The sequence below is a fragment of the Phascolarctos cinereus genome, unplaced genomic scaffold, assembly GCF_003287225.1.
Source record: "Phascolarctos cinereus isolate Bilbo 61053 unplaced genomic scaffold, phaCin_HiC Scaffold_4;HRSCAF=312, whole genome shotgun sequence".
NCBI classification, from domain to species: Eukaryota; Metazoa; Chordata; class Mammalia; order Diprotodontia; family Phascolarctidae; genus Phascolarctos; species Phascolarctos cinereus.
The window spans coordinates 301068561-301095408 of record NW_027555847.1 but is presented as its reverse complement, the minus strand read 5'-3'; the positions used below and the strand labels follow the sequence as shown (position 1 = coordinate 301095408).

General features: G+C 35.0%; 1 protein-coding gene across 14 annotated transcripts in view; it reads right to left on the bottom strand.

The window, feature by feature from the left end:
• The window catches only part of MEF2C (myocyte enhancer factor 2C), a 190203-nt gene that overhangs the window by 119740 nt on the left and 43615 nt on the right, over positions 1 to 26848 (bottom strand). For 9 of the 14 annotated variants that reach the window (XM_021008170.2, XM_021008209.2, XM_021008245.2 and 6 more), the window contains one exon: positions 3065 to 3261. In XM_021008170.2, coding sequence (XP_020863829.1) covers positions 3065 to 3118 — 54 coding nt within the window. In that variant the 5' untranslated portion in view covers positions 3119 to 3261. Of the gene's footprint in view, positions 1 to 3064; positions 3262 to 5180; positions 5559 to 6634; positions 6824 to 26848 lie in introns of those variants that run through there. The other 5 variants (XM_021008178.2, XM_021008200.2, XM_021008196.2 and 2 more) reach the window with 5 other exon arrangements.

Here is a 26848-nt window from a genome sequence, read left to right as displayed (position 1 = left end):
TATTTCTTATAATGGTAAGAAAATACTTTTATATGAGTGTATCCAAAGAAACTCCTTTATTTTCTGAGTACTTTCACCACTTTTAAGAAAATATGGCAGTCAAGCCTCTATTGGGACAATCTATTGGGGAGCTCATCGGGAAGAGGGAGATGTGAAAGAAATGACAAAATTAATAATACCTTCCTTTACCTTACAATGTATTAACACATAGTTTAAAGGAGACAAAGGTTAAGAATACTTTATGACATGACAGTATGCACGGCAGCCAGCAGTTGCCTTGTATTTTAATGAGATCTTGTGAGGCCTATCCTTTTGGCCTTTCTCAAGTGGCTCATGATCATTTCCATGGAAGAAGCGGGTGACAACCATGTATTCATCAATGTATAAGAAGGTCTCTTTATCAAAGAAAAAAGTCTAACCTCCTCACTAGAATATACATTATAGGAGGTCAGACATTACTCTGTTTTTTTACTGACTTATTAGTATCAAATTTGAGTCTATTGTCCTTTACCTAAAAGCAAGCAGGAAGAAAACAAAATACACGTTCTTAAGAATATGTCCTCTAGGTATTAGTTGGCTTCTAAAAAACAATAGAAAATGTACCTCATTTTCCCAATAAAAGCCTGACACAGAATTTAAGTAAGTGCATTTTTACTCTAGAATAACTGATTTTCAATATTATAGCTAAGAATGGCATAAGCATCTCTAACTGCCAGGAAAGATTTTTTTAGTGATTAGCTCTGAAGGATAGTATTAAAAATTTTGCATCCCTGTTTGAATATTATATTGCTTTCTTTACAAAGCCCATTTAAAGGCCATGAATGTTGGAGATTTAACTATCCATGAGACTTGTCCTTTCTTTTTATTAAAGGTAACTTTCTAAGCTAATTTTATTAAGGTAAAAATTACTTCTCATTATTAATAATTGCTTGGCATAGTGGAAAGAAAATCAGTCAGGCATGGATTCAAATCTCAGCTCTGACATGCAATGACTTTGTGTGATCCCAGAGACCCTGATAGACTTTAGGTGGCATAGAGGCTCCCACTCTGCATTGCTAGAGGGAGTTTCTTCATCTGGGATTTCCCTATACCAATAAAATCAAAGAGACAGTTCCTATTCTTATAACATTAATTCAGAACATTTTAAACAAAATATAAAGTATAACAAACATTTTAAACAAAGTATAAAGATATCAGTGAAATGTGCAGAGTCCATTGCTAAGCAATATTTTAGTTTTAATTTTCATTCCTAACAGTTAATTAATTAAAACAAACATGGTAGACAGAGTAGTTGCTTTCTGGCATAGCCAACAACAATAAACAACTTACAGAGAAAACGGAAAATATTTCCATCATAAAACCATATTGTTGCCTGCTTTTTAAACTTAATTTTCTGCCACAAATAGCCCATGTTGTACATACACCAAAGCATATACAAATTTAGTGGAAGACATGCTTGAAAACAGGAATTAAAAAAAAAACTCACACAAAATTTTGAATTGCTTTTTTCCTGAGTGCTCTTTGGTTTTTAATGACTTAGAGATAAACATAATTTAATATAGGTGATAATTTATGCATAAAGTAGTCATCATAGACATTTTCATTGTAGGCCCCAGAAAGGTGCTGTATATCATGCCTTTCCTTGTGGACCCAGTACATATAAGGGAGATATGCTATTTTCACTTGAGAAAAATGGAGAATTAGGGAATGAAGAGACATTAAAAAGTAAACAATATCCTATCAGCTTTCCTTACTGTCCCTATAGCTTTGCTATAGCAGATCTGTTCTGCTCCATCCATAGTCTGTGCCTCCTCTGTGCTTAGACATAATCAAGGTAATAGGAGAATGGATTTAGAACTAGAAGTAACACAGAGAATCATCATCCAATGATATCATTTGACCAATGAGGAAACTGAGGCCCAGAAAAGTTGTGACTTGGCCAAGGTCACACAGAAAGTGACAGGGTTGAAACATGAGTCTACTAAGTCCAGATCCAGCATCCACTACATAAGACTTACTCTAAGCCATAAAGTATAGCACTGTCACATACCAGTATGGTGTCCATTTGCAAGGATGATTCGCTTCCCTTCAATCCTGGACTGTTTAAGAGGGCACTACATTCATCCTTACCCATTCTTACAAAATTTAACTGTTTCACAGTTAAATTTTGTCTTCCCTTTTATTTCATCAACTCACTGAGATCAGAGATTAAATACAACACAACTTTTATATCCCTCACACTTCCTACTTACTAAACATATTATTGACTTGAAAATCAAAACATTTGGATTTTCATAATATTATAAAAACTATCACTGAAGCCTTCAAGTACTCTCTTCGGACTCAGAGAACACTCAGAGCAGGTTATCCCTAGTTATGTAGACATTATCATTAGGTCCCTAGAGCACTTTCTTCACAATTGTCTTTTGCTCCTTTTATACATTACCAAATGTTAAAGAGATTTAATTAAAATGCTGTGTTTTTTTTTTCCTCTCTGTATAGTTTAAGTTACCAAAGCATGTATGAATGTTAAAATGCTACTATTGCATCCAGCCCCCAGTCAACTTTCTAGTGAGTAGAATGAATATAGCTATGTGGAGGCTAGTTGTCTGAATTCACAAACCATTAAATTTACAATCATGGAAAATCTGCTTCCTAACACTATAAGAGGATTTTTGTTTGATGATGCATGTAATCTAGCAATATTATGCTTATTAACTGTTGATTATTAAGCTAAACATGTGTTCCATAGTACTACTCCCATTTGAAATCCATATTGAAGTGGAAGGTTTATTTAGAAAAAAATAAAATACGATCCAGTTGTCTTTCTAAAAGGTAACAGAACTTTTCCTGTACATACAAGAGAATGAATTTTAAAAGCTCATAACAGAAAACATAACACATTATAAATATGACTCTACTTAATAAGCCAACATTTTTCTTATCTTAGATTTATTGACATAGCAATATAAGTTCAAAATGTTCTCAACACTTTAAAACTCTTGAGGAGAAAGCAAATAATATGGTAGAAGCGATAACACAAATAAAATTTCAAATTACTTACCTGTCTGTTACGTTCATCCATAATCCTCGTGATCTGAATCTTTTTTCTCCCCATAGTCCCCGTTTTTCTTCTCTCTCTCGTTCCTAAAATTATGTATTTTTTCCTTCTCTTTTCTTTCTCTTTCCTGTTTCCTCCAAACAAACCTCCTTCTTCAGCACTTGCACTACTCAATTCACAGATCCCTGCATTCGTTCCTGCTAAATATAAAACACAGAAAAATTAAACATTACCATAAAATAAATAAAAAGCAAGCTAGCTTCATAAACTTGTCTTATTTTTATCAATGAGATAATAGGGAATAGTACAAATAAAATAAATGAAAACAAGCATTTATTAAAGTTCTATCATATATGTAAAGCCATATTAACTATGAACAGTTTATTTTTATAATTAAAATTATCTCATAATTAATTTAATAAGTTATTAAAATTATGAAAACTATGCCTTAAAGCCTGATATTTCAATAATATCTCTTCCAAAGTGTTTCTTAATGTTTTTATGGAATGAGGTGTTTCTTTTTTATTATTCACTATTAAAATATGACAAAGTACCTAAATCAGAGAGTTAATGAACCTTTCTACACCTGAGTATGCTAAGTAGGGCAGCTAATTCATTTCTGAAGAGAAAACAATCTTGTGTTTTGACAGCAGAGGTGATAATGTCCCTAGTTATGCAAATAGGATGGACCATTATTAAAGTGGTATTTGATATATGGAAATGTCAACTAGTTTAAATCTAAATCCTTTAATCTCATTTTTAAAAATCACATATGCAAACACAAACCCCCATACCAGAGAATACCAGAAAACACAATATGGGATATATCAATGAATTCATGCTATGAATTTCTAAAATATACTACACTGATACGTATTTGTATGTACCAATTATGAATTGGTACATATGTAAAAAAACCCCAAAAAATAAACCTCTCTCTATTTGAGTACTGATGTTTGTTTTCACATTGAAGACACTTTGCATCACATATGAAATCAATAAAAAAATGAAAGAAGTGGTCAGTAATAAAAGTTATGCAAATGGAAATACTGGTACATTTGTAATTTAATTTATATGTGTACAAAATCATGAACCTATTGCTAGAAGAGGCCAAAAGAGTACATGGCAAAACAATTTTATAAAAGATTACTTATAGAAGCTTGTCAAATCATTCTTTAGAAAAAAAAGTTAAAAGAAAAAAAATAATATAATAAACCCAAGAAAACAGAACCTTATAAATCTGCATATTCCTTTGTATCTTTAATGCCTTTTCTTAAGTTTTTATTTGAGAAAACCCAGGCTCCACAAAATATGAAAGCAAACAAGGGAAAAAAAAAACCTTTCATACCAGGCTCTTTATGTAGAAGCAATAAATTTCCTAATTCTATCTATTTTCATATGGAATATTTAACTATTTTACACATAGCTTGGAATTTCCCTGTTTATTTTTTACTTGCTGTTCTGACAACCAAACTGATAAATTCCTACAATATGTTATATAACATTAAGCCAATGTCCTGCCTATTTAATCTATTATTTGGCTCCAATTCAAAATTATTGGAGCAGAAAAGCTGTTATACACTTATTCTGATATTCAGTTACCTTTTGATTTCTTTGCATTAACTGTTAAATACTTTATCACCTTGAATGAACATTTAAAAATTAAGCTTTTTTTATGATCAGCTAATTGCAATAGCTATTATGATATAATTAGTTCTAGTGGATTAAACAGTGCTCAGACACTAAGAATACCTATTCCCTTTTGCCAAATGCCTTTGTAGAAAATCCATGCTTGATTTTGGCTCAGAGTATATATAGGGTGAGTAACATCAAGACCACGATGTAATAAACAAGAACTATTACTACAGCTGTTTCTTTAGGAACTAGAAATGGTTCAAAAGTTTTTATAATATACAAATAGCATATATTGACATAGTCATAACTAACAATATCTTCCAACATTTGCTGTTAAAAGTATTAAACTATACTTTAAAATATGAAAACCTGCAAAACATAATTGTATCACACATTCACTGTTGCCAAACAATATCCATCTATTTTTAGAAAGTATTAAATATCAGTCAACTGTATTGCTTTCCTGTGTTTCCTAAAGTCTTACCTTAAATACAAACAGCAAGTTAGAATAGTGTTTCCCAAACACATGCAAGAACCAAAAGAAACTAACAGGCTTTCCAAAACACGAATCCACAGCAAATGCACATACAACAATTTCCCTTCTTTCATTCAACTGAAGCTAGTGACTCTATCGGCTTATAGCACTACGCCTGTCTAAGCTCTTTTTCACTTCAAGGTGGAAGGTCATGGTGGACAGATTAGAGTAGTGGTGACAGGGTTAGTGAGAATGAGAGCTCCTTTACAGATCAAGATTTTGAAACTGAATGAGGAGAGAAGCATCAGGGCTCTGAAAGTCTTCCAAGAGTAGCATAGGCAGCTCTTGATGAACTCAAGTTATGAAGAGCCCCTCCCATATCGACCATATGTTTCACACCAATATTTTAAACAGGAGACATTTTTCAAACAGCCTAGATGAAGAGATCTTTTTTTTTCCAAATTGGACCATTATTATTATTATTTTAAAAGATATATTTCAAAATGCATTGCTAGGTGAAAATATTATTTGAGATAATTTCTTCATCAAAATGTGTTGTACGTTATTTGCAGGTAGCTCTAGGAGAAATAAGTTTAACTTTCAAGAAATGAAACTGTCATCTTTCTCTCTATTAAAAAATGTGTATTTCCTGAAATGTAAAATATAGGTACAGTTTCCTTTTGTATTCTCTTTCTAGTATCTACTTAGAGCTTATTTTGAAATTTCTTTAATGCAATTATGTGTATAAGTGATAATGTGGCTAGGAGGATATAACCAGTAGCTATCCAGACCCAGCAAATTGTGTCTGTCCTGAAGTGTGTGGTTTAGAACATCTGATTCATGGGTCACTACATTCCAGGGTTGTCAGTGAGAATGTTACGAATTAGAAAGGTCAACAATTGCCCACCACCTGTTTTAGTTACACAACTACTTCTCTGACTCTAAGCCTTATGTTTAAACTAACATATTAAACATATTAAAATGGACAAGAAGAGGACAGATGGCTACATTGCTTCTTCAATCTGCAAAACTTTTAAAAGTTTATATAAAAATAAAGGCTTTCAGGATAGCCAAGTGTAATTGAATTTCCTACTAGCCTAGAAGCTCTATGAATAATCTGTAAAAAGCTTAAAATAATTTCAGAAGCTTTGCTGAAATAACTCTCCACATAAAAGATATTCTTCAATAATAACATAGCTATAGCTGTACAATCGGAAATAATAATTAAAAAATCCAACACAACTCTATCATCCTTACTCCTATAGAGTCTTCAGCATGTTTTTATTTTTTCATACCCAAATATAAGAAAAAATAAAATCAGACTGCTTACTAAAAAGAGGAACTTCACTATGGCAGGCTTCTGTTCATTATATGATTTGTCATAAGCAAATAGATGAAGGAAGAATGATTTGAAACTCAAGCAGAGAAAAGTTGTGGACAGATGCTACAGATTATTTACCCACCTCCTTTCTTTCGTATACACTCAAGCACATGCTCTCTGTTTCTGTCTCTCTCCCTCCTGCCTTCCTTCTCTGTGTGTGTGTCTCTCTTTCTTCTTTTCTCTCTGTCTCTGCTTCTTCTCCCCTTACTCTCTTTTCTCCCTCTCTACTCCTCCTTCAGTCTTTCCTTCTCTCTCTCTCTCTCTCTCTCTCTCTCTCTCTCTCTCTCTCTCTCTCTCTCTCTCTCTCTCTCTCTCTCTCTCTCCTCTCCTTCCCCCCTCCTCTTTCCCTCCCTCCCTCCCTCCCTCCTTATCCCTCCCTGTAACATAGAAGAATCTTGACAGAATAGCAGGAAACACGCACAGAGTGGTCAGGGAAGGATATGATGTCAGCAACCACTAACAATAAAAGGTGTAAAGGTGCTTCCTTCCCTAAACTGTTCCAGAAGCGTAAAATGGGAACCAAAACTCTCCACTTCCTTCTCTGTACAGAGCTGTCCTATTCTGTTGTGCTGCAACACCCCACACAGAGAGAGTCTTTTGAATGTTTCAGATAAGGGATACTAAGGAATAGCAAAGTAGGTTTTAACTACTATTAAAAAATGATAAAAATCCAGTTCAATATCACTTTAATGAAATTTTAATGACTGTATTATAAAATGGAAAATACAAACAAAATAAAACTGGTTTCACTTTGGTGTGGTTATATATTCCCTTACTGTGATGATTTACCATTGCAGAATAATATTTTCAGAAAAAAAAACATGTTTTATCCATGTTCAATGGGTAAACTACTTTCTTTTGTGAAAAAAGAAAAAGGGCAAATCACAAAATCTTTCATAACCTCCCCCAAGTTTAATATTTACTGACCAAATGTGTGTTTTAAAATAAATATTTTAAAAGATACACTGATTAAAAAAAAACATTAAAGCCTCCTCAAAGTCTACTAATTAATTCAGAATCAGATAAAAAAGATAATTGATAGAATTCTGGGTGCATGTAAAAACTACATTTCTTTTTCTTATTACTGCTATGATATTTCTAACATGAGAATGGTACAGACTACTGTAACATTTCTGTAGGAAGAAATCCACATATCAAATGAATCTGAGTCATCTTCAGATTTCAATCATCTGCCCACAGAACTTTGATTTAGAAATTAAACAAACCCTTCATGTATATGTTTTGCTATTAAAATACGACTGTCACATCAAAAATGTGGGAAGACATTAATTCAATTCTACTAAATTTATCTGAGCAAAGCATAGATTTTGCTACAATAGTCATCATGTACGCACTTTAACTAAAACAGAACATATGCATAAAGATAAGACATTCAAATGTATCATGTCTATATGCAAACGAGAAACTTGAATTGCTTTTTCTCATGTTAGCTAATAATGCTTTCATTGACATACACTCTCAACAAACACTACAAAAACTCCCTTGCTATCCACAAACCATCATAACAAGACTAACAAATACAAAGAAAGGCAAACTAAACATTTGTGAAGTGAAAAAATGGTCATGAGCTCACCAGCTGCAGCACTGTTTGTATGACTGATTCACACACTTAAATGACTCATTGTCATTTCAAGTAGAAAACTACTCATGTTGGTGAGCCTCAATGCATCACTTTGGCTATGTTACTCTAGGTCTGAAACATACACTGTTTGTGCCGTTGAATTACAGTTACAAAGGGAAAGCACAATTTGTATTGATTACCCAATTTATATTGATTTGTATTGATTACTTATATCACAACTTTGATATAAATAAACTGGTGATCATCTTTTTTTTGGTATTTGCCTACACAATGTTGGATATGTTCATGACTATAGCCACAGTCCTGAAAGTCACTCCACTTCAAGATAAGGTTACTATTTCTGATATGATCTGCTATCTGGTATTAGGAGTGTGAGGACACAAAATACTATCATTCTCTTTAATATTTATTCTCTAATGACTCAGCCTGGTAGAGATGATTACAAAAGTTACCTTTCTGTATTTCTAAAAAAAATGAGCTTTTTGTCATCCTAGGGTAACCATCTAATTAATTTCCAAATATATATTTAAGGTATAACTGATAGCATGACAAAATTTTGGTGTCATGTTGAAAATGTGGTTTTGCATATCATGTTAATACATAGTTGACTATAAAATAATGCTTAGGGTATTTTAAAACATTTTTATACTAAAAGATGTATTTTTCACTCTGTTCTCTGATGACAAAGACTTTTTTAAAAACAATTTTCATGCTAGTTATGTACATGGAAGTGTAAATTTCATATTCGTAACTTATAAGGAAGAGGAATGGTTACACGTACTCTTCAACTAATAGTTTGCTGTCTTTGTGTAGCATCTTGTATTCAAGATAAACGTGTGATGCTAATTAATGATACTAATGATATGCAGTATTATTTATAAGCCTATTTACATTTTGCCTTATAACTCTGAGCCCATATGGTAAAGTCATGAATTGAATTATGGCTTTCATGTAAATCAAGTAGCCACTCTAAAAAGCAAAAAATGAAGACCCATTATTGGATTATACTCCATTTAGTCCTTATAGGAATTAGCATAGTATGAAAAAACTTAACAGGGTTATAAAAACTAAGAGGGCTCTCCTATCTCACTGTCTGCCAAGAGACTGCTTTAGGCTCAAAATGCAGAAATGGCAAGGGAAATATATCAATCTTCCCAGTGACCACGACAGCTGAAGACTCTACATTAATGTTTCGATTCCTACTTTAACATCTTTCCCCAAGGACAAAAGGAGATGAAATGTATGTCAGAGATGTAATAAGGCTAAAAAAGCAGGCTCTTTGAAAACCCCTGCAATTAGTTTTAACAGGTAGGAATAACCTGTGTTTATCTCTGACACAAGTAATTTTGTTTACACAGCTCCAAAAATTAGGAAAGAAGCATACCTTTAAATAACCACATTGTATTATAGGTGATTTAGTGAACTCTTAGCATAACCACTATGCCACAGCTACACAGGGTTTATCTGATCTTGGACTTTTTATTTTTCCTCATTGAATTTAGGCCAGTATTTTCTTTGCCAGAGTAATTCCAAACAGGCTAAATATGTCAAAAGCCTCCATTATTCCACCAGACCACTAGGTTTTCAGCCTTTTTACATTGAATTAAATAATTAACCTGGATATTTATCATGACTTTGTTCTCCTAATTTCTTGCATGATTGTTTTCTTTGAAAGGCCCTTTCCTGGTGAGCAGTGATCATCAGAAGGTAAATCCAACACAATGAAAAAGCAGAAGACACTATTTAGCATCATATAATATGGACTGCTTCTCAGCCATAACCACTCCAAAAGGACAAGGAGATGGATTTTTTTTTTTTGGTGGAGGTGATGGTAGAGAACAAAGCAGGTTAAGCAGCATTCAACACACAGATCACTGTGGGCTGAAATGGTCTACCATAAAAACAAACCATGTTTAAATAGGGGAATTTCACTATTGTTTGTATTCAGTCTATTGTGACAGGATCAAAAGTCTTGAACTCACCATATACAAATTAGAAAAAAAGACGTTTGTGATTTGAAAAATCTCTTTTCACATCTTAAATTTCAATATTGATTATTTGGAAATAATTTGAAATGGTAATAACAAATCAGGGATAGTTGTCAGAAGTCTGGATGCAGTAGAGGCATATTAAAGCCTTGCTCTTATACATGAGCACTGTAAAACTCACTGATAAACTGCAGCCTGTGGGGGGATAAAGTTCAATGTTTCAGCCTATTTCAGTGTCTCATATAATAATGATTAAAGTTCACCATGAAGATACTTGAGTCGACCTGGGTGTATTAAGAGTGGATCATTTACAGGAATGTTAACAGTGTGATCCCAGTGGTCCAAAGGAAATTCTAAGGGTTTTGTTTCATTCTAATGAAAGGATGAACAATGTACAACCCTTTCTTTGAAAATGATTCGCTTTTGTCGGTATGTATATTTCCCAATTAATTTGAATATGTGAAAATGACCTTGAAATGTGAAGAAACACTAAAAGGGCCTCTTCTCCACCCATACCACCATAATTTGGAACCATTTTTAAGACAGAAAAATGCTTACCTGAAATCAGCAGGATTTAACCATAGTATACCTTTTTTTTGCCTCTAGTTCATTTTGGAAATGTACCAACTTTATATGATAGTTTATATTAAAACCTTATATGACAATACAGAGATTATTATGATAGCCTCAAAATCTCAGGATAAAGGTATTTGATTTTGCTACTCTATGTAACTCAACATAGTTAGGAGTGATTCATTAATTTTTCTATTTCTTCATCTCTTTTACAGCATCCTAATCAACCTAATTAAGGCTTTGTTCATCTGAAACCTCACATGACAATTTGTTTAACTCTATCCCACTGTGGTCTTTATATAAGGAGAATTAAATTTGATCTTCTGACAGCAATCATTAAATGATCCCAACTGGCCCCAATTAAGACACATACATGGCTTACAGGCCTCAATATCCGGTAAAGTACCAGATCTTCTACTTTATTTACACATTGTTTTTTTTTTTACCTTAGTTTATTTTCTTAAGGCCAATTAAGCATGTGTCATCAAGTGGAACTGAACTTCTTTATACTCAAGATACAACGCATCAATTTATTTTACAGACACATAGAAATACTGGATAGCTCTTTGAAAGTCATCACTTCTAGCTGCTGTGTAAATTCACCTTGATGTCATGAAAGGAAAAGGAAATTTTAGATTTAGTAACTTACATTGTACTAAACCTAACTAGATACCCTTAAATCAGTTTACAGGTTCAAAGAGTACCGACTAATTTCAAGTCAATACTAACACTTTATTTGGATTGTTTACAATGATCTCTTAGGATATAATTCATATTTCAATTTGGGTTTGATTTTTATAATTTAAAGTGGCTTCTTTACAACTTTCTTTGAGAAATGTTGTATCCAAGCATGACTTTTGAAGTTAACCTGTTTTACCCTTAATTTCTGCTCTAATTTTTTTCACATATGTTCAGTGGTGAGCTGTGAAACAGTGTTCTCAGGCCTTCACATAAATGCAGGTAGCCCCAGGATTTAGAGCTCATTGATTGTGTGCTACTCTAGGGAAACGGCTGAATTAAAAACAGCCCTATGAGGCTGAAGTAGCTCCTATTCACATCTGGCCCCTCTGATTCTAAACTCTCCCACCTGCCTGGAAATTTAACCCCTATCTATTGCTCTGAAGAACAAACAGATTTATCTATAGCCATCCACTTCAGGTCAAGGCTGAATCATTAAATGTTCAGCTAAATTAATTGCAATATAATTGAGGTTTGACACAGTTTCTAAAGGTCTTGTTCAAGTTAGTTGAATAGCCAGATTACCTTCTCCTGAATTTCATGGGATCACAGTTCTAGAGCGGGAAGGGACCCCCGAAAGGCCATCTAGTTCAACTCCCTCATTTTTTCAGCTGACAAAACGGAGGCCCAGCGATATTAAGGGACAGGCCCAAGGTCACACAGGTATTATCAGAGGTGGGATTTGGGCCTCAGTTCTCTGGCTCCAAATCTGGTGGTCTTTCCAAATGCATATACTCTTCAATTTTTAAAAATAAGCTTATTTATCATAACGATCAAAATGACTGAATAAACTGATAGTATGAAAAGGCAGCAATGTGGCGAAGTGGATAGAGGGTTGGCCCTGGAGTGAGGAGGACCTGAGTTCAAATATGACCTCAGGCACTAGCTGTGTGACCCTGGGCAAGTCACTTAACCCTATTTGCCTCAGTTTCCTCATCTGAAAAATGAGCTGGAACAGGAAATGGCAAACCACTCCAGTATCTTTGCCAAGAAAACCTCAAATAGGGTCACAAAGTAGGACGTGACTTAAACAACTCAACATCAGTATGAAAACCATCTCATATGTCACAGTTTTCCAAAGATAAATTACTATATATTTGTTCTTCTTATACTATATTAAAAATGGACACTAGGACTATATAAGGGAATATATGCTACATGTCACATAGCTCACTAACCTTGATAGAAAATTTATTTATTTTTATTATTTGACTAATAGATACAAATATAAAAGCACACTGAAATGTAAAGGAACTGTGTAATAATCTCATCTTTAATCTACTGTGCAAAGTTCTAAAACTATAAACCATTAAGTATCGTCTTCCTTTAAGTTAGGGTACACTCTTTTCTTGGTTACATATATGCTTATTAAATAGAATTCACATCAAATATAATGGGAAAATATCCAAAATAATAAAACATAGATATTGGGAATAGAATAGAAAACTCTAGATGAGAATGTCCACTTAAAATGGTGATGCCCTAGGAAACGGTAACTAAGCACACGACTGACTTTTTTATGGCTAAGAAATGCAATGAAATTTTGGTAAAGCAAAACAGATGCTGAGGGTATTGTGTTATAGATATTTCTCACCGTATTCTGGTAATCTTAAATAAGATTTGATGTTAATTTTAGAGCACACTTCTGCTAAAAAAGGGCAAACCCTGCAACAGATTTAGTACAAAGAGCTGAAAATATCCTGTGGAAAAAAAAAACTGTAGAGAAATCAGACCAACCCAAATCCTGCCATTACTCAGCACTGCAGTGACGTGCAGATGTTTGTAGTGGTTTGAGGAGCCAGCGGGGGCTGGAAACTCTACATACTCGACTCCAACATGATTGCAATTGAACCTCATCAAAGTAAGAGCTCATAATTTGTCACAGAAAACAGCCAATTAACATATGTTAGGAAAAGGCTCCATAAAGATAATATATGATTAAAGACCCAATGCAGCTGTTGAAAAATCAAAACTATGCATTTTAAAAAGAAATCTCAGCCTGGGCTTTAGTATGGTTAAACTGATAATGGCTACTATGATTTTTCTTTAAAAACAGCTGAAAAAAGATAATTATAGTATTTCTTTTAGTTTTGGGGTTACTGCAAAGGAGAGCTTGGGTACTGTAGCACATTTTACTATGCTTTACTTGAGTGCTATAAATAGTTGCAACCTTTGCCAAAATTCTGTAGTTACTTTGTTATAGATCTATTTTAAAATACAGACTTTCATTGTGATCTGGATGGCCTTCAGGATACACTCTGTTGTCAAGGCATTTCTCTAAAATCTATAGCCACTCTCTATCTCAATCTGCGCAAAAAGTCCAGTGCAGGGTGTTCTCTTTTTCTCATTACCATAACTCTAAACACATGGCTAGAACACTACAAGCAAGCTCTCAAGCACTTGGTGGATTCCTTCCCTGTATTTGCAGGGTGCATTTTCAGGAGAGGGGGTCAGTATAATGTTTTTAATGGTTCTAATATACATGGTAATGAGATTGTTTTAAATATAGAACTACTTCATAAGGAGTTTTAATAATAGGTATTCTTAATTTAAGACCATTTTTTAATGAAGCAGTGGATAGAGTGCCAGCCCTGGTGTCGGGAAGACTCATCTTCCTGAATTCAAATCTGGCCTCAGACACTAACTAGCTGTGTGATCCAGGGCAAGTCACTTGACCCTGTTTGACTCAGTTTCCTCATCTGTAAAATAAGCTGGAGAAGGAAATGGCAAACCACTCCAGTATCTTTGCGAAGAAAACCCCAAATGGGGACATGAAGAATCAGACTTGAATGAACAACGATTGAAAAATATCCTCCTTCCCCTGTCCCCCTAGCACTGAAGTCTCAAGTATACATTTTTAAAAAGAAGTCTTAGCCTGGGCTTTAGTACAGTTAAAGTGAAAATGATAACTTTTCCCCCATATAACAAATGCATGACAAATAATGAAAAGTACACTGGATGAGGAATCAGAAACTGGTTCTAATCCCAGCTCCTTCATTTACAAATCATGTTACCATGGAAGTCTCTGAGTCTCTCTGGGCTTCAGTTGTTTTGGCTTCAAAACAAGGATAAGAATACCTACCCTGCCTATCGAAAATCCTGTTTTGAGGATCAAATAAGATAATATACATGAAAATGGTCTGAAAACAAATTATTATGCACTATGCAAATGCAATTATTTATGTTATTTTCCCTTAAAAGCATTTTGTTTCAGATTTTGGAAGTTTATGCTAGTGAACACTGTAATTATTATTTATACCATATCCGATGTTTTTTGGAGAGGCAGTATGGCTAAGTGGACAGAGAGTTAGCCTCAAAACCCAGAAGACCTGGGTTCTAGTCCTACCTCTGACACATATAGGCTGTGTGCCCCTGGGAAAGTCACTTAGTTTTCTCAAATGTTACTTGTAAATTGCTCACCTGAACTGGTAGCTAGCATTTCCTCATTTACAACTTCCCCTATGCCTTTGAAATCACAGGCCCAGTCCCTCCATATCCCTGGCATATTTTATCTCTACCTGCCACCTTAAATAGATATTAGAGTGTAAAATGAAATACTTATTTTTTTAATCAAAAGTAATAAAATAGTAAAGAATTCAGTAGGTTGAAATAATGTTTTATGAATTCACTTTTTAAACTTTTTTTCCTGCCTTTCATTGTTATGTAAAAAGTAGAAAACCCAGGAATGTTGTATACCACTGTAGGCAGTCAGTTAATAAACATTTATTAGTACCTACTATGTACCAGAGGGCAGGTAGGGGGCAGAGAGGATAGGGTACTGGGCCTGAAGTCAGGAAGACTTATCTTTGTGAGTTCAAATCTGATCTCCCACACTTACTAGTTGTGTGACCCTGGGTAAGTCAATTAACCCTTTTTACCTCAGTTCCTTATCTCTAAAAAGGGGCTGGAGAGGGAAATGGCAAAGCACTCCAGTATCTTTACCAAGAAAACCCCAAATGGGATCATGACGCATTGGACATGACTGAACAGCAAAACTACGTACCTTGTACAGTGCTAAACATGGGGACACAAAGAGAAGCAAATATCAATGCTCTCAAAGAACTCACAATCGAGTGTGGGAGACAACAAGAAAACACATTTGTACAAACAAGCTCTATACAGGATAAATAGGAAGTAATTAAGAAAGGTATTAGAATTAAGAGGTGTTGAAAGAGGCTTCCTGTAGAAGATGGGATTTTAGTTGGGGCTTGAAGGAAGTGAAGGAAGCCAGGAAGTAGAGATGAGGGAGAACATTCGGGAGACAGTCTGAGAAAATGCCTGGACAGGAGAAACAGAGTGCCTTGTTCTCAGAACAGGAAGGAGGCCAGTGTCATTGGGTCAAACAGTGTGTGGCAGGGAATAAGGCATAAAAAGACTGGAAAGCTGGAAGGAGGGGAAAGTCATGGAGAGTTTTGAATGCTAAACAGAGGATTTTGTTTTTGATTCTGGGGGTGATAGGTATAAGAAATAGATATAATGATGTCATTCCAGTCTAAGCTCTCTCTCTCCCTTAAAATATGTGGAGTTATAAACGGGAAATGATTACTGAAGGCAGTAGCAGTAAAGCATGGAAATATACTTTTTAATGATAAAAATTTCTCAGCATCACATTACTAATAGCACTATGTAAATATGATGAAAAATCTCCTTAAAATGAATTTTTTTCGATATACTTTTTCTCTAAAAAAGAGAAAACCAATTCTAAAGCAAAACTATTTTGTGCTACTGGCAAATGAAAGTCTTATGACAATTATTAATGTAACTTAAATAGTCTTCAGGTTATGTTGATTTTTTTTTCTCATCTCAAGGGTCTTAAGTCCCAAGCAATCAGCAACATTTTTGATTAAGATCTCAGCATATAGTTGAAAATCCCAGGGCTTCTCTATAGCTGAAATATTCACATATCTTTGGACATCTCCAACTAATGAGAGTAAACTCTTAAGCCTCAAGCCAAATAGATTAATTTCCAGCTTGGACTGAATAGTCGAAAGAACTAGACTTAATAATACCAATGCATTTAACACCAATGCATTTTAAGGAAGACTTTAAAATCAAATAAGAATCAAAATACTATAAATGAATTTTGTAAATGTATAAAATACAAGTAGCTAATGAAGAACTATGGCAAATAAATTTTTTCTACATTTCCCCCTGAAAATTTCTGATTCAAAAGCATTTCTGTTTAAGGAAGAATGGTTATAAACTTCCCATTTCTAAAAAACAAAAAGAATAAAAAGAAAAAGAAATGTTGGTTAGTATATACTTAATTCTTTCTAGTGAAGTTCCTGAGAAAATAAAATGCTCTTACTTCTAAGCCATTTTAATACAATGAACATAATTATGTCCTTAAAAATAAAACAGAAGAGGGTAAAATAATTTGCAATGTAGCTAGTCTGATTTAAAGTTAATCTGTTTTAATCTACAATTGTCAGGAAGAACTAAGCAAAGACCTTACAAGAAGTAAAACTTTAAACCTTTAGCATTAAATATTTTTCTCCATATCTTTCCAAAGGCACTTTATTATATAACCCCCCCCCCAATATACAGTACTTTTCATTTATCTGATCAGTGATAGTCAACATTACATATTATACTCTTCTCCTTCCTTATCGCAGTAATGTGACTCTTAGAGGTCATTCATTTCATTCCCCTAATCCCGAGGATGACTGTACTCAGAATGTAAATACATGTTTATTGCTCAACCTCATTCCACACTTTACTTAATTCTTAATTCTTTAGCTTCATTACCGTCTCTGTCACTGAAAATGTGAGGTCATGGATTCTGGAATCAAGTGGTTGAAAGTAAAAAGTGTATTTACTAGTGAGGTAAAGAGGACAAGTAAGGCATTTTTAAGAGTCACAGGTTTGCTTGTTTTTTTTTTTTATGTCAGTACTGAGGAGAGGCATGTAGTTGAAATAGAAAGATGGCAAGCAGAACCACTGAGCTTAAGTTTGCAGAAGCAATTTCTAGAAGTTATAACTCCATAAGGCATCCCAGGATTAAGAGAAAGAAGAGATCTTGGATTCCTTTCATTCCAAACTGTTCAGTTTGCAGATGGAGAAACTGAGGCCCAAAGAGGAAAAATAGCTAACGTAAGTCACACACGCAATGACTGCTACAATTAGAATTTGAACTCACCTATTCTGAGTAGATGGAGTAATCTGTGATCCTGGGCAAGTCACTAAAGTTCTGTTTCCTCAGCCTGTAACCTCAGTTTCCTCAATTGTAAAATGAGAGTATTAATTTCACCTACTTCACAGGGTTGTTGTATGGATCAAATGAGATACTATTTGTAAAGTACTTACCACAGTGCCAGGCACACAGTAAGTGCTTAATATTTCACATTGTCTCTGATCTTATAATTCATAACTATTTGCATCAGCTATATAAGCATTTTCTAGTTATAAAGTTGGTTCAGGGGCAACTAGGTGGCACAGTGAATAGAGCAACAGCCCTGGAGTCAGAAGGACCTGAGTTCAAATCTGGTCTCAGACACTTGACACTTACTAGCTGTGTGACCCTGCGAAAGTCATTTAACGCCAATTGCCTGGCAACAAAACAAAACAAAAAGTTGGCTCAAACCAGCTAAGTGTCAACACAAAAGAGAAAAGAAGTATAGCCGGTTAAAACTGATGAAAGAAAGCTCATGCAAGAATTGTGTAGTTTCTGGAGCCTTTCCCTAAGGGGTTAATGCTTTATAGTTGTTCAGTCACATCTGACTTTTCATGACCTTTTTTTGATTTTCTTGGCAAAGATACTGGAGTGGTTCCTATTTCCTTTTTCAGCTCATTTTATATGCGAGGAAATTGAAAAAAAAAACGCGGTTAAGTGACTTGCCTAGGGTCACACAACTAGTGATATATTCCAATGCCACATTTGAACCCGGGTCTTCCTGACTCCAGGCCCACTGTATCACCTAGCTTCCCCAAGAGATTACTACTAGGCCCTAACTAAATCCACCACTAGAACGAGGTTAACTGGCTATATCAGAATGTCTGCTGGCGGCTGCTGTAGCCAAGATAGCAAATGGAAGTAGCAGGTATGGGGTCATAGTGTCTTAGAATTTAGAGCTAAGAGGAATGTAAGCAGTTATCCGGCTTAATCCACCTTGTTTTAGAGATGAAGAAACTGAAGTCCAGAGAGGGGTAGTGACTGGTCCGCATCACACATATAGCAAATGGCACAGCCCTGTGATTCCTGATCCAAAACTTTCCCCTACACCATATCTGTTCAAATACCAATTCAATTCAATTCAGCTCAATTCCATCAGCATTCAATTAGCACCTGCTCTGTGTCAGGCACTGCCATTAGATGGTGGGCAAAAAAAACCAAGGTCAAGAAGTCTGCTCTTAAGTTTAAACAACCTTACATGGGTAAATGTATAATAAATCTCCCAAGTCAAGACAAAGTAACTTCAGGGGGAGCACTGATAACTGGGGGGGATGCCAAAAAGCCTCTGGGAGAAGGTAGCGCCTCAATTGTACTTTCAAGGAAGGGATTCTCCAAGGGAGAGGTGAGGAAGAAGAGTATTGTTGGTTTGGGGGGGACAGCTTGAGTATGGCAGGGAGTCAGAATATCAAGTACGGGGCAACAGCAAGCTGGCAACGTTGGCTAGAACATAGAGTGGGTAAAAGGAGGATAGCGTATGATTAGCCTGGGATGAGAGGCTCCTAGCATTATCTATAGGTTGTTGAAAGGTTCTGTAGAAAGAGTGATGGAGGAGCCAGGTGAGGTTATTGGGAAGGACAAAGCAGAGTTAACTAACGGCTGGATTTCTCCTATTTGTAATACATCTCATATATCCTTCCCCTTCTCTCTGCTCACAGGACCACCACTCAACTTAGGCTCTCATTATCGTTTCCCTGGATTATTGCAATTGCTTCATAATTTGACTCCATGTCTCAAGTCTCTCCTCTCTCCAATCCTTTATTCACATGGCTGTCAACGTGATATTCTTAAAGCACAAACCTGTCTATGTCATTACTTCGTAAGCTATGTTGGCTTCCTATTACGTCTAGGATTAAATGCAAGTCCCTGTTTGGCTTTTAAAGCCATTTATAATCTATCTCCAACCTACTTTCAAGGCTTGTTACACATTGTTGTTGTTATTGTTCAGTCATTTCAGTTGTGTCTAATTCTTATGACCCCATTTGGGGCTTTCTTGGCAAAGATACTGGAGTGGTTTGACATTTCCTTCTCCAACTCATTTTACAGATGAGGAAGCTGAGGCAAACAGGATTAAGTGACTTGCTTAGGGTCACATAGCTAGTAAATATCTGAGGCTGGATTTGAACTCAGGACTCCCTGGCTCCAAGCTCGGTGCTGGAGCCACTTAGTTGTCCATTAGTATACATTACCAACTCTCAAAAACTCTGTGGGCTGTGTAACCAAAGTTCTTGCTGCTCCTCATATACGACACTCCATCCCTCTCTCTCCTCACATCTGCCTCTTAGAATTCCTCCAAGGCATAAACCAGACATCACCTCCTATGCGAAGCCTCTTCTGCATCCCCTAGTTGCCAGTGCATCTCCATTTATTTTGTATGTGTCTTGCATAGCCTTATGGCATATATGTTGGCTGCCCAATAAAAAGTGAAATCCTTAAGGGAAAGGATTATTTTATTTTTGTCTTCTATCCCTAGACCCAAATATCACCTTGGGCAAATCCTTGGAATCATTACTACTCATCAACTAAAACAAAAAGTTACAAAAGAGGTGCCAATCTGTATTAGTTGATGGAATTTCCTCATTTGAGAGTTTCCCATATCAATGAAATCACAGGTCCAATTTCTGCCCTCTCCCTAATCCCCTATCACAGGGCCTGGCAGTTAATAATTTTTTGTTGATTGATCATTTTGCATTTGTGTGCCCTGCTGATTTGAAATCAATGTCACTGAGGCACCAGATTTTTCTGCACATGTATGTGTGTGATGTTAGGTAGCTAGCACTGAGACAAAGAGGCTGTAATAAAAAAAAATGCAATTGATGTCATCATTTCTGTACTCTTAAAACATTCGCTGTAGCCACTTCACTAAGAATGTATTTTTTCCGGTAGTATTGGGACCTTGGCAGGAACAAATGTTGCAGAATCCTGACACAGAGACATATAGTTGACTATACTGTCCTGAAATCTCTATACCAGGGACTATTAACCCTTTTCTGTCACAGATCTCTTTGGCAGTCTGGAGAATGTGATGTACCTATTCCCAGAATGTTGTGTTTTTTTAAAATGCATAAAATGAAATACATAGGATCACAAAGGAAACCAATTATGTTGAAATACAGTTTTAAAATATTAAAAAAAATAAGCTCACAGACTCTAGGTTAAGAACTCTTTCTCTGGAATAAAAGAATTATCATAACAACCACTTCCATAGCCAGGCCTCACTATTAAGACCCAAAGAATGAAATACCAGGAGGTTTAAAAATGTATCAATATTTATCTTGATCAGGTTTTCACTATTTCTGGAGCTTCTCCAGAAGCTCATGAAAAGAAACACAGGTGAGAGGGAATCTCATTCATTATTCTTTTTGTAGGCCTTCGTGACCCCGGTGTGAATGAAGAAAGGAAATCGCTTCTGCTGGCTGCTTGACCTTTTTGATGAATAGGCCAGCTTGCTGCAATACCTAAATCACGACATAGTGACAGAAAGCTATGAAACATTATGAATGTCTGCAGGCTTTTGGTTTCACACAGTAATGTAAGTGTGAAAACAAGTGAACATTATACATATACACACATACACACACACACAAACATGTATATATACACACACACACACATACATATTTGTATTTAGCACTTAGATCAGGGATTGTTAACCAGACCTTCTTGGCAGTCTGGTGGAGTCTATGAACCTTTTCTCAGAATAATCTTTCTAAATGTATAAAACAAAATACATGAGATTATAAAGAAAATCAACTCTATTAAATACAGTTATATATAAATATATACACCTTATATAGATATGTGTACATATAACAAATACAACATATACAAACACAAGTTCATAGACCTCAGGTTAAGAGATTAAGAACCCCTGTGTTTTCATCTTCAAAGACATATTAGTAAGAGGCTGTATGCCATAACAAAAGAACAACGAGCTGAGAATCAGAGGACCAGAAATCTTGTTCCTTCTTTGCCACTGACTAGCTCTGTGTTCTTGGACTAATCCTCAGTTCAAACTGTGCCTCAGTTTTCTTATCTATACCTCTGCAAACTGAAGGGGTTGAACTCCATAATCACTAAATGCCTTTCTAGCTCTAACTTCATTCATTAATTAAATTCAGTGAAATGCGAAATTCAAAATAAGTGGTAATCTAAAAAGTACCACAATCTTATAAAAACCAAACAATATTAGCTGAAAATCTCATTAAATTGCACAAAAGTATTGTTTTCCAAACAAAAGTTGTTCATTTTGCTAGTCAAATCATAGTATGCGTTATGAATTTTCCATGAAACTAAGAAATCCATGCAATGAATAGATATTACATCATGCAACTTGCATGTGCTTACTATGGCCAGACACTTAGCAATGGAATCATCCTAAGTACCGCTAAGACACTTACAAAGGAGGACTTCAAAAATGAAATGTCAAGCAGAAATTATGAGGTTCCGATTTCTTCAATGTAATGGAAGTAGTTTGTTCTTAACGGGTATTCTTTGCTCATCTACTATCTTCTGATTTCTCTTGGCATAAATTATTTACCTGCAGCAAGTAGTAAATCAGGGTGAAATCTGAACTGGCCATATGCTGTATTAAAGCTGTAACTACATCACCCTAAGTATCCTCTCATATCCTGAGTCTGCTGTTAACAAAAGGAATTAGGTGAATGTGAATGGATTAGCAATGAATACATCAATAATACTGAAAAAAATAACTCAAAGATCTTCTCCTGACAGGATCATCTTCGTTTGGACAGTGTTAATGATACTACGCCTTCAATAAGCATAAGTACTCACCTTGTTAGGTAGGATTCCAGATTAAATGCTACCAAAGTATATTTGTCTAATTTTTTTCCAAGTTAGACCTGGTTTCTATATCAGGATTTTTAATTTTTTTTCCCTTCAGACTAAACCACATCATAGTGCTTGAAAGGCAGTGTGGCCTAGTTTTTCAACAAAGTTAGCCTGGAAGCCAAGAGCCTGGGTTCAAATCCTGCTTCTGACACATACTGTCACACAATCTCATATACAGCAATATTATTATACAAATTAAATTTGGTAGAATTTAGCCTGGAAACCTAGCAGGGCCTGAATGATAGCAATAATGTTTGTACTTAGGGCAGATGTAACATCATTATCTGAATCTTCATTGTTGCCACCAATTGCAGCCTGATACAATCACTTAACCTTTCAGTACTCTACACAGCTAAGACTGTAATTTGCTGAGGAGTCAACCAGTATCCTGTGGCAGTTGCCTATACCTATGGAATTGTATGTTGAGTCACAAACTTTATCCTTACATATAACATTTATCCATGGAGCTGTTGGCTTTATTTTTGCTTGTTTGTTAACAGGAAGTAGATTTAAAAGACAAACCTAATGATTGTGCAGTGTTTAAGCTCCTTGGAGAAAACCAGTTGACGTCTTTTAAGAAAAAAATAACTTTAAACTTTGAGAGTGAATTTTGATAACATAGTCTGTGCAAGTTATCATTTTCACAGCTTTTTACATAGCCTTAAATTCAGGGCTAATGCAACATGAGGAAGTTACAATCTATAGTATCACAAGCCTATATTAGGTTTTTTAGCTTTCTATTATATGAGATATCACCTACTTCTCTGTAACAATTATTATATTGTTTTAAGGGAATGGTGGACTGGGTCAGCACAAAAAATCTCATGGAGATAATAGATATGATCCTTTTCATACTGAACCACTGAGTTCAATCTGGAATGTTTACTATTCATTCTAGTCCACCATGATGCAGAGCAATGTGAAAGCCACGAACGGTATTTGCCACACACTCGAAAGGGTTTCTTGGTCAACAAGGAATCATCCGAGGTTTCTAATTTAATAAGAAAACCCTTAGCAATGAGAATAACCTGCCAAAGTGAAATATTCTCAATGTTCAGGAAACCCAACACCATTCCATAGAATACCCAGCAGTTCATGGAATAAGTAACACAATTCTGGAATGACCATCACAATGCTAATCATAGTTCAACTGAATATAATGCTTTGTCAATGGCAGATCCTACTTCCTATACTCAGAACTTGTTACTCCACCTTGGGTCTCCGGGAACGCATTCCCTTCTTCACTCTACCTCTTAGAATTCTTAGTTCCCTTCAAGGATTAGATTAGATGCCATTAGGTGCCTTCTATAGAAGGCTTCTCCTATTTTCTCTAACTACAAGTCCTCTTCTCTTTTTGCCATTTATCTAATATTTACTTATCTATATAAATATTTCATTTTTTCCTTCCACTTCTCCTACCCCCCAATCCCAAACAACAGAAAGTTCCTTGAACATTGGGGACTTTTTCATTTTACCTTTTTATCTATTATCTGGTATCTATTATAGCACTTTGCTTATAGTAGACAATTAATAAGTGCTTATTAAATGGACTTGAATTGAATAGAAAATATTGTCCTCACAACAATTCTGTGCATATCACTGTTAGACACTAAAAAATTTCTAAGTTCACACCTGATACTCAGACTTTCCAGGGTTAGCTAAATATGCTGGCTAATGGTTATCATGGTGCCATATGACTTAAAAAATTATAAGTGAGATTTACACGGAAACTCTATTTTAAAAACTGTTTTCCCCTCTAAACACTGGCAAATAAGGGTAGACACACGATGCCACAAAGTTCTCCTGGAGAAACTTAACATAAAAGATTTAAAAATATTAAGTGTTACATAAATACTTCTAAACATTTTTTTTTGGTGACATTCAGGATGGGCTTGGAAAGATTACTTACCTTAAAAAAAAAGTCTTTTAGTGAAAGATATTTTCTGACACCTCAAAAAGAGTCATAAATTGTTTTTGGTAGACACTTATATGGAAGGATTGGAAAAAGATCATGGAATTTGTACCTTCTTTCAGATATTACACGCTCAAATCATTCCCACCCTGAATTTAACTAGTCTTTGTTTGTAAGGGTCTCTTGCAAAGGAAATTACACAGACTCCCTTAGAAACCCATGGTGAAATCTCAGAACTCTTACTCTGAGTTAGTTCTTCCTTACATTTAATCTATCCTGTAATAACATAAGCTTATTCTCTTTTTTTTTTGTACTTAGTAAGAAACAAGTACAGCAGTTAGTAACACTGTGTTCCAGAGGAGAACTTTTGTATGCATAATTTGTCCTTTAGTCTTCTCTGGTCCAAGCTAAATTTTATCACTTTCTAAAACATTTCCCTTATTGCTTTTTTCCCTTATCCTTTAATTATCCTTTTTGGGTTTCCATTAACTATTCTTCACTTTGCCATAACTCTCTTCAATGATGGAATCTAGAATTAGCCAGAGTATTCCAGAAAGGCAATATTATTACCAGGTACAGTTGCCTCATATTCCTACTTCAAGTGTTATTAATGAATCTAACCCTACTGTTTACTCTTTAAAGTATAGTACCACCTTAAAAGGTAGTTGGGTGGCTCAGTGGATAGAGTCAAGATGGAGTCAAGAAGGCTCATCTTTCTGAGTTGAAAACTGGCCATAGACACTAGCTGTGTGACCCTGGGCAAGTCACTTAATGCTGCTTGCCTCAGCTTCCTCATCCGTAAATGGGCTGCAGAAGGAAATGGCAAACCATTCTAGTAACTTTCCCAAGAAAACCCCAAATGGGGTCACAAACAGTTGGACACAACTGAACAACAACAATAACATCTCCATCTTATAAACTCTGGACCAACTTGTTATCTACTATAATTCTACATCTCCCTCCCCCACTGGTACAACACAGTTGTACATATAGGTTACATAATATTTTACCAATTCACTGATGAATGTTATGAAAGACAAAATCATTGATCTTGCGATGTCAACATTTTAACCTTCATTTCCCCCTTGATTTTTCAAATTTGCTTTACCATCAAAGATAAAAATGTTCCCATGTTCCTATCATGGATTTTAACTAATATCCTAATTTTTGTCAACACAATAATGTGTGTGTATTATGTATGTATCTTTGTTTTTTCATGTTTTCTCTCTCCTTCCTTTACCTGCTACTGTGCAAGATTTTTCCAGGAATCCAAGTTTATTTAACTACAGTTTCTAGGATTATTTTCCCATTGGCTTTCTCCCAATCTTTCTTCACCTCCCAAAAACAGTAGCTATTAATCCTACAGGTAGATTATGTTATGATAGAGCCCTAGGCTTCAAACATTGAGATCTACAGATTTGAATAAATTTAGATGGTTTAGTGTTTCACTAGGCTTTTCCCTAGTATCATGTATTTTCGTACATTCTCAATTTCTGCCAACTATCCCTATTCCGAATTACCATTTCATTCTTTGAAATGTTGTATTCAGCACCATTAGATTTCTTCTTGCTCCCTCTACCAAACTCCAAAATCATTCTGGGTGACTGCAAGTATGTTAGTACCATCAAAGAAGGATAAAAGTTGGGAGAAGGGGCAAGTTTTGAAAGGGAATATAAGCATTTAATTTTTGAAATCATTTTGAGGTGTCCCTAGAATGCCATTCTTAACTGTAACCTGAGAGCCATAGGAAAACATAACAAAAACAGGACCAATTATTGTGAAGATATCGTATACTACATAACTATATATATAAAGATTTGCATATGTGTGTATTTGCAAAACATTTTATTTTCTGAAATTCCTTCTCTAAATGTCATGCAATTATCCCTAACAAGAAATTGTTGGACTGATGAAGGGATGAAAGTTCATTCTTATTCTAAAAGTTCATGATTCAGCATTGATCTACAACCTATGAAAACTGAATTCAATAATTTCCCTTCCTCCAGAAAATTTCCAATGCATACTAGTCTCTCGTAGCCTGAAGTATGAGAAGAAGGCAAATTTCAAGAAGGAAAATTTGAAAAGTCGGCAATCTAGGACTTTGGCTACAAAGCATTAATATATTTGTCTAAGAAAAGCCTAGCTATACTGTTTTTTGGAAATCTCAGTCCTTTAAAACAAAATGCTTATTTGTTTCAATTTTCATGTGTGATTAAAATCTCACTGAATCAAAGAATTTTTTTTACATGTCAAATTCATGTAAGTTTGAATTGACTTAGGTTGAATAGATTCATATCTTGCAGCATATATAGTATGTATATGTATATATATGTGTGTGTGTATGTATGTGTGTGTGTGTGTGTGTGTGTGTGTGTGTGTGTATATATATATATATATATATATATATATATATATATATATATATATAAAATTCCAAATTCAATTCATAGAATACTTTAGTG